General features: G+C 34.7%; 1 protein-coding gene across 1 annotated transcript; it reads left to right on the top strand.

The window, feature by feature from the left end:
- The first annotated feature begins 2,928 nt into the window (after positions 1-2,928).
- Positions 2,929-8,599, top strand: LOC103484643 (pyrophosphate--fructose 6-phosphate 1-phosphotransferase subunit beta). Its single transcript, XM_008441829.3, has 16 exons — positions 2,929-3,269; positions 3,663-3,824; positions 3,947-4,068; positions 4,343-4,396; positions 4,496-4,602; positions 4,765-4,870; positions 5,165-5,228; positions 5,674-5,762; positions 6,055-6,186; positions 6,282-6,452; positions 6,547-6,662; positions 6,799-6,910; positions 7,021-7,105; positions 7,678-7,722; positions 7,871-7,939; positions 8,182-8,599. The coding sequence occupies exons 1-16, from the start codon at positions 3,077-3,079 to the stop codon at positions 8,256-8,258; spliced, it is 1,704 nt and encodes a 567-aa protein (XP_008440051.1). The 5' UTR covers positions 2,929-3,076; the 3' UTR covers positions 8,259-8,599.
- Positions 8,600-13,084: the final 4,485 nt, after the last annotated feature.

Below are 13,084 nucleotides of genomic sequence, written 5' to 3'. Positions count from 1 at the left end.
TGAAGCCAAACAGCTAAGATTTTCTACTTATTCAATGAATTATATAAACCATTCAATTGGGTTTGGATTGTTTTGATGAAGTCACATCAATTTGTTTTGATTTTCTCCGTTTTAACAAGAGAACTATAACAAGGGAGGATTATAATCCACCCATTAAGAAAAGACCAGAACTTTCCATTTTCCGTTTCCCTATCAATCGAACTCCAGTTTACTTTTCAATATTCTGTAGTCTCTTGAACTCTTGCTAACTTCTTTCTAGAAATGTAAAGAATAGCAAGATTAAACATGTGAAAAGAATGTTAAAATGTTAAATTTCTCTACCAATAATGGCGTTTACAAGCTAGAAACAAATTGCTACAAACCTCATGAAATACCTCAAAAATAACACCATGACATTCATCTGAGTTCATGGAGATATAATAGTTCAAAAGATTACGTAGATCCTTTGGCTCTTCAATTCGATTAGCCAAAATCATTTCCGTCATTGAAACTCTGAAGTCTTCTTTAGGATCATCAGAGCATTTCTCCATAGCCACCATTACAACAAATTTGGTATCTTCACTCCTCTGTTTCTTTCTTTCTTTACCATTTCTTACCTCTCGTTTTTCCCTTATCATTTGGTCGAGTCTCTCTTGAACCATGGCGTGAGCGATGCTGGAAACTGATGGGAATTTATCAGAGTTGAAACTCTCTGTCTCTTCTGAAGAAGAAAAACTCAACCGGCAATTGCAAGAACATCCACAACACAAGGCTCTGTATGCATTCTGTGCTTGGTGATGGTGTTGGGTTGAGCCTGCTGCTTTCATTCTCACTGCTTTGAAGGGAGCTTGGAGGCCAAAAATAATCATTTATGCACAATTGGCAAAGTGGGTCTTGTTTCTTTTTTTGTATTTAGAATGTTTTCAAGTTGTGGTTATTGGAAAGATAGAACAGAGAGGGAACAGGAATTGGAGGAAAGTAATGATGATGCTTGAGTAGACCTTCAATAATTTCCTTTTGAGGGAATCATGAAAAAAATGAGAAGCTTTTCATTTTTTTTTTTTTTTTTTCTGGAGGGTTGATGAACTGTTCAGTGCATCTATGGTGACTGAGTGATGTTGATTTTGCCATGTCTATTAGTTTTCAATTAAAGAATGATTATTGAGATATCCACATTTGTGGCATGGTGAAGATCTTTTGATTAAAGCTTTTTTTAAAGAAAAGAGATGGGGATAAAGAAGGTTTTGGGTTGGCTTCACATGCATTCTAACTACCAAGCTTCTACTAGAGTACTCGATGAATTATAGCAAAAGAACTCGAGAGTGAAGTACAAAAGTGAGGGCGATTCCCAAGAAATCAACAGGTGGATTTCGGTTGAAAGCTGTACCTTTTTTAAGGCCAAATTGCTTCTTGTTTTAACTATACATTTGAATCTTCACTGCAAAAAGTATGTACTGTTGGTCTTGGGAGCTTAAAATTTTGAAGTTTAGGTCATATCTTGTTAAGATCCATACCTTTATAGCTGCTTTATATATGTATTGTTGAGAGTTGACTTCAGCAAAACACACCTCGGGCAGTCCAAACAATTAGGAGGTAACATGGATAAATTTGTGTCCCTGAAGTTGACCAAAGATAAAATTGTTTGGAATGTGGAAAAAATCTGGTGGGAATCTCTTTCCCATAAATGGTCACGTTTTTTCTTTTTTTGGTCTAAAAAATTTACCAAACGGAACGTGAAATGTTGTGAAACTTAATGAAGACATCACGTTTTTGTTATAATTATATCTATCCCCAAACAATAAAGTGGGACAACATGTCAATATTATTATTCACTACAAATTCTAAGCTACAGTGCTTAGCTCTGGTTTTGGCTTAGATGTTCGAAATTGCAGGAGGGGAGGGATGATGGCGGCAATAGAGGGCTTACCCACACTTGCTGTCTGATGGAATGAGAGACGGTCATTTGTTTGGCGTTGGGTTCAAGTTCAACTTTTTTCTGAGACGAAATTGATTATGAATCTAGATGATTATTACAATGAAATTACTATCAGAGATATTGTGATTTTTTGAAAATGGGTAAGTTTGAAACGTCGTATTTCTTCAAGGCCGTCTAGATAAAGACTAAAGAGTCGATTCTTTAAGATTGGTTGGTTGTGAAGTCTCATGGTATGTTTAGTTATTGTTTTAAGAGTGTTGTATTTTTTAAATGCTCGATCATTGACCAGGGACTAGGGGTTTGAAACAAAATAGCAAATTTGTTTTCTAGACATGTCAAGCTAGAGATTCAAAAAACTTGTTTGAAATTGTGAAACTGAAGCGTTGTTGTAAACTTTTCGAAAGTCGTGAACTTTTGAAAAATGTTTGGCAAAAGAAGTTTGAAAAGTGGAGCTGTGAACTACGCTCCAACATCAACTTTTCATATGTGAATTTAAGAAGTTAACAATTCTTCAAATGTTAAGTTGTTTCAATTAAATAGTTAAAATAAGCAGTTGAGAAGTGTGAAGTTGTGAACTTCACTCATTGATTGGTCTAAAGATCTCGTGAGTCTCACATGAAAAAACTATCAATTAAGTCCGTATGAATGTAAGAGTAGTTGGCATCTCATACTTCACAACTTCACCACTTTTATCCAACATGTACGTAACTTCATTCTTCACCTCAAATTTCCCATTAAATTTTGGTAGAAGATTGTACATCATGAGCTCCGCTCAATGCACCCCTACCGAAGAGAAGCTTCATCCTCACAGGCCCAAGACCATTAGAATGGGCCAATTATGGGCTTTCCTGATACTTAGGCCGAGCAAGCGGGCCTGGTGTTGAAGACCCGCACCACTAGAAACGCAACCCACAGAATCAATATCGGTACCCTAAATCAGCCCCAGCCCCAGGTAATCAAACCAATAGCCGAAAGGCACCAAAGAGTCCAAGCCGAAAGACTATTTTACCCTTCCTCTACAGTGTTTCAATTCGGTATCGGACTGTCCAGTCCGGACAATTCCCTATATTTCTGGAGTTTAACACGAAGTTTTGGAGCATCACACTCTCTCTGTCTCTCGCCCCATCAGTTTCCCTAGTCATCGTGCTTCCTCTAGTCACAATGTCAATTTCTTTCATCTCCAATGGCGAAGCCGCCGTCAAATCCAATTACCCGCCGCTCTCCGGACGGGTCTCCTCAGTGTATAGCGAAGTCCAGTCCAGTCGTATCAACCACAATCTGCCTCTTCCTTCTGTTCTCAGAAGTTCCTTTACAATCGTCGATGGACCCCCTAGCTCTGCCGCTGGCAATCCAGGTACTCTGTTCTATTGTGTACTATCGGGATCTATGTATATGTCACTGTTAGTTGATCTTATGATGTTTATTCCTACCGATCTCTCGAGGAATCTCGTGGTTTGCTTGCTGAATCAGGATTTTTTCTTTTTCACTTTTACCATTTCTAATGTCTTTTCGTTTTTATTTCACAAAACGACTGCAAAAATCATGGAAACAGTTGCTTATGCTCTAGAGTTTAAGTTCACTTCAGTCATGTTATGGTGACTGATTCTGATCTCATAGATCTTACGTGAATTCTAGCAATATAAGTCTTGTGTCTTATTTCGCAAGTCGATTTGGTGGTGCATGTCTCCGAAAGAAGGATTATGATTTAGGCGTTTAATTGTTTTTGCTTACGTTTTGTTTTAACCAGACGAGATAGCCAAGCTATTTCCTAATCTTTTCGGCCAGCCATCGGCAAAATTGGTGCCAAGCGATTCCAGCAAAGGTCAACCGGACAAAAAGTTGAAGATTGGCGTCGTGTTATCTGGTGGCCAGGCCCCCGGAGGACACAATGTGATTTCTGGAATTTTTGGTAATGGTTATTTTACATTTACTAAATTAATTTTTAATTCTGATAATTATGTGCTAATATAATTCCAATTATGTTTCTTTTCTTCTTTGAACTTTATTGATTTAAATCCGTGTTGGCAACAGATTACTTGCAGGATCACGCCAAAGGCAGTGTATTATATGGCTTCAGGGGTGGTCCTGCCGGGATTATGAAATGTAAATATATTGAATTGACTTCAGAATATATTTATCCATACAGAAATCAGGTAAATCTTTAGCGAGCTTCACAACTTTAATGTTTAAATACTTCCAACAATCTTAAACTCTACTAGGTTTCTATATTCTCATATTTACTTGGTAGTTTTCACGTTCTTCCAAGTTCCAATATTTAAACTTGATCATCATGGGCTATGTCTAGTACGTGAAACAACGTGTTAAATGATGCATGGGCATAATTGATGATGATAATTAGTATAGGGGAAAGTGATTATTATCTCAAGGTTAACTATTAATACTTTACTTGTTTCGAGTTCTTTTTAGGGTGGGTTTGATATGATATGCAGTGGGAGGGACAAAATTGAAACTCCAGAGCAGGTGAGACTCTCTTTTGTCTCTCAAGGGCGACACATTATACTATAGTGACTTGGATACGTCAGGAGATATGAACTTAATTGAATGGGCCTAATTTTTCAGTTCAAACAAGCTGAAGAAACAGCGAAAAAGCTTGATTTGGATGGGCTTGTTGTTATTGGTGGAGATGATTCCAACACGAATGCCTGTCTTCTTGCTGAAAACTTCAGGTGTGTAAGAAGATAATGTAGTGGAAATTTGGAAGTGTGACTCCTTAGAACAATATTGATGGACTGCTGATTCAACCAAATTTCCCTTTCCATATGATGTTTTACAGTTTTAGTTGTTCCTATTATATGTTTTGTGAAATAATATCTCTTCTTATGATTCAGAGGTAAAAATTTGAAGACCCGAGTAATTGGTTGCCCAAAAACAATTGATGGAGATCTAAAATGCAAAGAGGTGCCCACAAGTTTTGGATTTGATACAGCTTGCAGGGTAACTAAACCATTTCTCTCGCGGAATTTTTTAACATGGGGTTAATAATCCGTTTGATGTAAAACTTTATTGTCCTATGATTGTTCTAAAGCTGCTTTTGAGTTTTATTCTCACTGTGGAAGTAGATTTTAAAAGTCTCAACACATTTCATTGACAATGTGCTTTCTTACGGAACTAGAGCTATTTATATTTGATATTACTTTCACGGAGAAGAAATGTGTTGTCTGGATACAGTTTTTACTATATAGGATTGCCACCACATTACTAAAGAAGTTCGTGTTTCTTATTTGGCAGATATATGCAGAAATGATTGGTAATGTCATGATAGATGCCAGATCAACTGGAAAATACTATCATTGTAAGTATATCAATATTCAAGTTAAGTACTATAATGTTGTCATTCATCATGTCATCAGGTTATACCACCAAGGAAATCCATTTTGTTACTGTTTGAAACGGTGGTTCATTCCATGGTTATAATTCCATGATAATATCACCCATCTCCACCTGATTCTGCAGTTTGATACTAGTTTTTATACTTCTCCGCTGCCTCCAAAACAGTTAGATTGTCATCGATGACTAACTGAATTAATGTTCATTCCTTTGTTTTTCAGTCTACAAAGCAAGTTTTTGTTTATCATCTGTTAAACTGTCTAATGCCTCAAGAGGCAGCTTTCGGTTGTCATACTAGTAGTACACATTTCTTAGCAAGTGCTGACATGCTGTAGCATGTGTTTGGCTCATTTATTTGTTTTTCACTCTGTTGGGTTTAACTTAAGGTATTTTTTATATGTGAACTGCAGTTGTCCGGCTTATGGGGCGTGCTGCTTCACACATCACCCTAGAGTGTGCTTTGCAGACTCATCCAAATATTACTATTATTGGGGAAGAGGTACGATCAAATTTTGGTCATCTGCATTATTAGTTATGGATTTTGATTTTTTGTTTTTTGTTTTTTTTTTACTTTGGGAAAGGGAACAAGATGATTTATTAATTTTGGTGTCTTCACATTTTCTTCTCGCTCATTGTAAATGATTCTAAATGCTTGACTTTTGAGATCTTTTATGCATGGAACCTTTTAAGCAGTTTTATGATTGATTGGGAAACATTGGTCGAATGGCTATAAATTTTGTTGCACGTACAGTCCACACTGTACTGAACTACGAGGATTTATTTTGCTGTAGGTTTATGCCCAAAAGCAAACACTGAAAAGTGTTACAGATTACATAGTAGATGTAGTCTGCAAACGTGCTGAACTTGGTTATAACTATGGTGTTATACTTATTCCTGAAGGTCTGATTGACTTCATCCCAGAGGTAGTTTTTCCTGCTCATTAAATTAGCTGTCTTCCTATCCTCATTCTTAACCGTGTGCTTAACGAAACCATATGCTGTTCTTGAATGCCTTCCAGGTACAACAACTTATCGCAGAGCTAAATGAAATTCTGGCCCATGATATAGTTGATGATGAAGGATTGTGGAAAAAGAAACTCACTAGTCAGTCTCTTGAACTTTTTGAGTTTTTACCTCAAGCAATCCAAGAACAATTGATGCTTGAAAGAGATCCACACGGAAATGTTCAGGTAGATGTTTTATTTTGCTGTTTTGTCAGGATCTTCATGTGTTAGTGTCTCACGGTTAGATTAGATAAGACACTTTTCTTCTTTTCTTGTTTAGGTTGCTAGAATAGAAACAGAGAAAATGCTTATTCAGATGGTAGAAACTGAGTTGGAGAAGAGAAAAAGCGAAGGTGCTTACAAAGCCCAATTTAAAGGCCAATCTCACTTTTTTGGGTAAAAATTCTCCTCTTTACTTGAAAACTTTCGTTCTCTTCCGTGCTCTTTCTTCTTCTGTTGGAGTTCCTCTAGCAATGTCTCGGGGGAAAAATAAAATATTACATTAACGCCAATCGATAATTTTAACTTCCAGATACGAAGGGAGATGTGGTCTACCAACCAATTTCGATTCCACATACTGCTATGCATTGGGTTATGGTGCTGGAGCTCTCCTGCAGAGTGGAAAGACTGGACTAATATCATCTGTCTGTCCTGTTCTCTGCTTATACTTCAAATAGATATTTTCTTCTTTATTTCTTTGTTTGTTTCTGCAATAAGTAGGTAAGTCTTTCTGCATATATCTTGTATTTGCCAGGTGGGGAACTTAGCTGCTCCTGTTGAAGAATGGACTGTTGGTGGGACTGCTTTGACTTCATTAATGGACGTGGAGAGAAGACATGGTGCACTACAACTTGCTATCTTCATTAGACTCTGATCTCTTTCATGCATGCTCTTAATTTTAGTTCTATCTTTTTGTGGTTCTTTTCTCTCTCCTCTACATTCTTCCCGAAATGGTTGTTCATTCCCGTAAAGAATGTGACTGACAACCTTTCTGTAGAAGAACTAACCATAATTGTAGAACTTACAGAATATAGCATGTTCAACTAAGGTTGTAGAATTTTCCCCTTGCAATTTATTTATGAGATATGTTACCAAATGTGTATACCAGTGGACATAACATATTGCAGATCAAACACAAACAAAATACTTCTAGGTAGGAATGACTTGCTAGGCATAAATCTAAAATTTGAAATGATAAGGGTATAATTGCTTCTGCAGCTTTCAACTCGCAAATAAGAGTAATGATACAAAAGTTCCTATTTAAATAGTATTAACCTGTTTTTTCTAGGGTTAGTGGCCTAGCTTTTTCTTGAGGTTCCTGAATCTTATTTTAAATATATTTAGCTGTTATATTGAAATGACGTGGTTTTCATGTAGTTGTATTGTTACTGAATTTGTATTTTTGTGACAGGCAAGTTCAAGCCGGTGATTAAGAAGGCAATGGTCGAGCTTGATGGTAAGGACTGTGAAAGAAAGCATTGTTTTCGTTGTGTAATATTGTTAGAATAGTGTCATCCTGTTGTCATAAGGATCAATCACTTTCATTAACTTATCTACAACTAGAAAAAAAACAAAGCAATAATGTTCGTTTTATGAATTATCAGGGGCACCTTTCAAGAAGTTTGCGTCATTGAGGGATGACTGGGCATTCAACAACCGATACATTAGTCCTGGTTAGCAAATATTCATTCTATCTTTTTCTCGTTGCTTGTCCGCCCTTATCAAACAAGAATAATCTCCTTCTTGTCATGTTCCTCTTAGTGCTGGCTACCACTCAATTTCCTTTTCCCTCTGCATTTGCTAATATTTAAATGTGGACGTTGAAAGGAAAAAAATAAGCATTTCATTAATAGGTGCTTTAAAAGAAGAAAAGAACATGCATTGCTTCAATTTAATCATGACATCGAAATTGCAGGTCCTATTCAATTCGTGGGTCCTGCATCAAATGCTGTTAATCATACTCTCCTTCTTGAACTGGGAGTCGAAGCTTAAATTTAACCCCGAGCTGTAGTTTTGATTCAAATTTTATTTCATGAGGAAGCTTTCTGGCCGTGTGATGGAATTTTTTTATGTGGAAGAACACTTATTAATCTTCAACCCGAGGAGACACCGGCGATTATGTATTGTCTCATAATCATAGATAACCATGGAGATGGTAAACTTCAGCTTAATTAGCATTTTCTCAGTGGTGTGTAAGGCGTTGATTAAAATTGCCGATGTTTTTGTGGAATAATATGGGTTTTGTTAGTTTGATGGGAACTCATTCCGATGACTATTACGAAATTTTGAAGGATAAGGTTGCCCATTAATGAATAACCAGAAGTTAAAATGTACCGAATAATCCGACGACGACTGCACACCAGTTCAAATTATGAAAACAGCCTAACGCTTTGAATGAAATGATTTGATTGGCATAGCAAAAGATTGAAATTATTTAGGAATATAACAAAACGTATCCAATTTTCTATAGTTCAGTTAATTTTTTTTTGCTCTATTTTTTACTATTTATGATCGTTGCTCAACTATTTGAAATGTTATTTTAATAAATAAATTTTAAATGTTCGAAATGGTTCTAATCTACATACTGCAAAAAGCAGAAGAGATTTCATCTTAAATTTCATTACTCTCTCTCTCTCTCTCCATTCGTATGGTGATGCCTAATCTACACATGAAGCACAACTTTTTGGTTACTGTGGGATTGAATCTGATAAAAAGGAAAAAAGAAAACATTGAACCAAGAGATTGGACCAAACTGCCAGAACACAACCCTTAAACTTGAAACCCTAGTGTCTGATTTGAATCAGAAGTAATAGGGAACTGTTTTAATTAGCATCTTATTATTTTTGAACTTTATAATTTGAAATGAGACTCTCTAAAGTCTAAAGTCTAAAGTCTGTCCATTTCCATTGATTCAGTCTGTGCTCATAAAGGGTCCACATCCTGCGCCCTTTAGCTTAGCTACTGCTGCAAAAGGGTTTAAATCCAAAAGCACAGATTTTTCTTTTAGCCTTTTCTGCCCTTCCTTTTCTTTTCCTTTTATAAACCCAAAAAGCTAACCAAAAGAGATGGGGGAAAAAAAAAGAAAGAACTTAAACAAATGTTTGGTATTTGCTTTTGCCATGTTTCCAGTTTGCAACTACTCTTTACTTTTAAGCAAACCTCAAAAGTAAAAGCACTTTATTGTATGTATTGTTTTCTTCTTCACATTGTATTAGTCGCTGCACGGCTTGTTTTTCTCTCTTTTCAGGCTGTGTGAAATCCAAAAACATATCTGAATCACATGTCCTTGTTTATTTCACAATTTTAATAAGAATTTAATCAAGTGTTTCACTCCCACTTTGGCATCATGTAACCATTCCTCTAATAATTATACCGCAACTCCCCAAGATTCATCATCGACCCATTCAAAAGAAGAAACCCATTTCTATAAACAAAATATTATGAAAATGGGTAAGTTTCATACGACCCAATTGATACCACTTTTGTTTTGAGAAATTTGAAAGTGAAAAAGAGGACCCCCCACATGTCCAAAAAAACCAACAAAAGAAGAAAAGAATGGAGAAACAATAATTGAAAATGGACCCAAATAAAGAAATTGCAGAGACGAAATTGTGGTTAATCATTGAGCAATAAAAGAAGTCATGTAGAGAAGAAATCGAATATGTTATGAAATAGGCAAATTAAAATAAGTAGAAACTCTAAAGTTACAGACTTTGTATGACATAATATGAATATAATAAAATTACCAATACAACTCATTTTGATCAAAGAGTAGATATCAAAATTAATAGAAAAGAGGAGATTTAATTTTGGAATATTGAAAAGTCATAGAGCATAATGATGAAGGAAGAAGAAGAAGAAGATTGAGTGAGGACCAAGTTGTAGAGCCACGAGCTCATGCTTCCAATTAACAGCCGCCACCTCCACTACTTCATTTACATTCCCCAATCTATTGCTTAATTATTATTTTCTTTTTGACTTATATGTCCACACCATATTTCATAATATAATGTTTATTATTTATTTGAATGTAGCCACGTACCATTCATGACTAACCAAGTCGAATTTATATCTCTTTGATGTACACAATACTAAATTCATTACTAACTGTGGACGAGGTATATATGAACACCATACCAATATTCATAAACACTTTTGGTTTGTACACCATCAATGCGTACTTCTTCCTTCTAACAAATGTAAAACTTTACTTACACTCTTAACCATCCTCTTTGGAATCCACTCTTTGTTCCACTCCCAACCATGAGTCAAGTTCGAAATCCATCACAAGTATAGACCACAACGTAGAATGTTTTAGAAATTAACCCCTTGTTTTTTCCTTAATATTTTTTCTTCGAACAAATATGTACTCTTTTTTTAATAAATCTATTGAATTGGATAGGTCACTTTCCATATACCATTTCACTTAAATTTGATACGTTTTACTTGATTTATCTATACTTTTGACTATATGAAACTTTATTAATTTTTTTTGGTTTTGAAATTTGAGGATTTCTTCGTCGTATTTAGATTTGGATAATGGCTATGATCATACTTAAGAGGGACAAAAATCTCCATAGAATGTTAGGATACTATGCACAATTTTAACTATCTTAACATTAAATTACATATTTTATCATTGAATTTTAGCTTTTATATATGTTTAGTTCTTGAAATGATCATCACCTATTTCCACAACATGGGATGGATTTCTTTATTTCAACTACAAATTTGGCCTATTATCAAATCCGTCTAAAACATTAAGTATATTAAGGACCAATTAAATAAAAAAGGAATGCAAGAACCTAAGGTACACAAAATTGTTAATAATAACATATAAGACACTTCAATTTAAGAATGAAATAAGCAGAAACAACCATAACTTTAATACTTTTGATTTAATATAAGGGAGGTATGTGATAGTATGGGTTTGGTTTATATTGAAAGACATCACATGTCATCGTTAACTTAGGCATAGAGCACTCCTCACCTAACAAAGGAATAAAAAAGTAGTACACGACTAGGTATGTTTTCTTTAGCACCATTTTTCCTTTTTAATATATCATAGTTTTGGAATCCAAAATTCCTTCGACTCAACTTTTCTACCCATTTCTTATTGTGCCCAAATTTATTACTCAAAACACTTCGACTAAGCCCACTTAGAATAGGGTCATAAATAACTCTATACTCTATGCTCCGTACAATATTTCGTTTTCACTCTCAATCTAGCATTCAATCCATGTGAATTTTAAATAATAACATTATATAATCAACTTTTTCTTTATTACAGTGCAAACAAACAAATTTGATGATGTTAAATTTTTATTATTATATCCTTTTCCAAAAATGTTTAGTCTATTGTGTTTATTTTGAAATTTATAAATATAAATATGCAATATGAAAATTTTCAAATTAAGTATCAATTTGAAATTTAAAAAGATAACAGAAAAAAACAAACAAAAAAAAAAAAAAAAAAAAAAAAGGAAAACGAAAGAAGGTAATTGTAGCGTAGGGTGGTCCATAATATAAATGCATTACATTAATGTTGTGAGGTGTGACACATTGTGAGTATTACGGTTTGTTTGGTCTTTTTATAGACACCCTCTTGGAATTTTGAATCTCTTTTTTACATGTTTTTGTACTGAACAAATTACAAAAATTAAAAGTCTGATTGTTACACTCCTTCCATGGAGTTCCCATTATATAACTTTCCTCTTAGTTTTTAGATTTATAAAAATTTATTCCATATTAAAGGTTGAAAAGAAAATCAATATAAAAAAAATGTCATAGAAATAAAAAAAGAAAAGAAAAGCACAATTAGTTAATATTTTGGGAGTATTTTATTTCATAATGATAGGTTACTTTTATATATGATCATAAATTAAAAGGCATGGATGATGCTATAAAACTTTAGAACAAATCGTTTTGCTATTTTGTTTTTGAAACCACGTCATCCTCTTTATTCCTTTTCCGCCTACAAATCTCCTGCATATCTTATAATGAACCCAAACCTACTTATCTCCTCCTCCATCTCTCCCTCCACGTGGAACCCTCCTTCACCATCCGATCATACGACCCCCCCCCCCCCCACGTGTTATTTTAACACAATCCTCGATTTGTCATTTCATTTATTAATAATTAACGTGGCTTCACTTGAGCTGACCTTACGATGGTTCGCCGGAGCAGTGGATCACTGGACAATAACACCCTCCTCCCCTTCATTTTTATGTTGGAATTTGTATTAAGAAAATCTATATTTTTATTTTTCTTAATATAAACAGTAAGGTCAGTTTCTATGGTAGGGTCTCATTACATTTATGAGATAATACTCTTTTATTTATTTATTTATTTAAGGATAAAAGAAAAGAAAGAAAAGAAGGATAGGCTGCACATGGCTCATCCTTCTGCCTTACAACAAATACCATTACCAAAAGGAAAAACAAGTCATTCTCAATCATTCTCTATCCTTCTCTTCCTTTTTTGCCTTCCCCCACCTCTTACCCCTTACAAACAATGGGTCGCCTTTATTATTATTATTTTTTTTAATCTATTCAATTTATACATTTCAATTTGACATATTTGAAATTCCTAATTCTCACAATTATAGTGTTATGTTTTTTCTTTTTCTTTTCTTTTTTGCCCTTTAAAAAGAGAGGTTGCGGGTTATGTTGGAGCCCATGTCAGGTAAAAGGATGTTGCTTTTATGGTTAAAATATGCATGGAAGTTTAGTCCCCCCCTCCCTTAAAAGAAAAAGGGAATTAAATGGACACAGTATATGAAGACAAGTGAAAGCTTTATTGCTTGGTGTCCAAATAAA

The sequence above is a fragment of the Cucumis melo genome, chromosome 8 (assembly GCF_025177605.1).
Source record: "Cucumis melo cultivar AY chromosome 8, USDA_Cmelo_AY_1.0, whole genome shotgun sequence".
Lineage (NCBI taxonomy): Eukaryota > Viridiplantae > Streptophyta > Magnoliopsida > Cucurbitales > Cucurbitaceae > Cucumis > Cucumis melo.
Note: the sequence above shows the minus strand (reverse complement) of the source record. Positions and strands in the feature narration are given on the sequence as shown.

What these genes read in the sequence shown, in the direction of transcription:
- LOC103484643 (XM_008441829.3), top strand. Translation starts at nt 3,077, where the DNA reads ATGTCAATTTCTTTCATCTCCAATGGCGAAGCCGCCGTCAAATCCAAT. An exon ending in CTTCTTGCTGAAAACTTCAG is followed by an intron (nt 4,603 to 4,764) that starts GTGTGTAAGAAG and finishes CTTATGATTCAG; the next exon opens with AGGTAAAAATTTGAAGACCC. An exon ending in TGATTGACTTCATCCCAGAG is followed by an intron (nt 6,187 to 6,281) that starts GTAGTTTTTCCT and finishes AATGCCTTCCAG; the next exon opens with GTACAACAACTTATCGCAGA.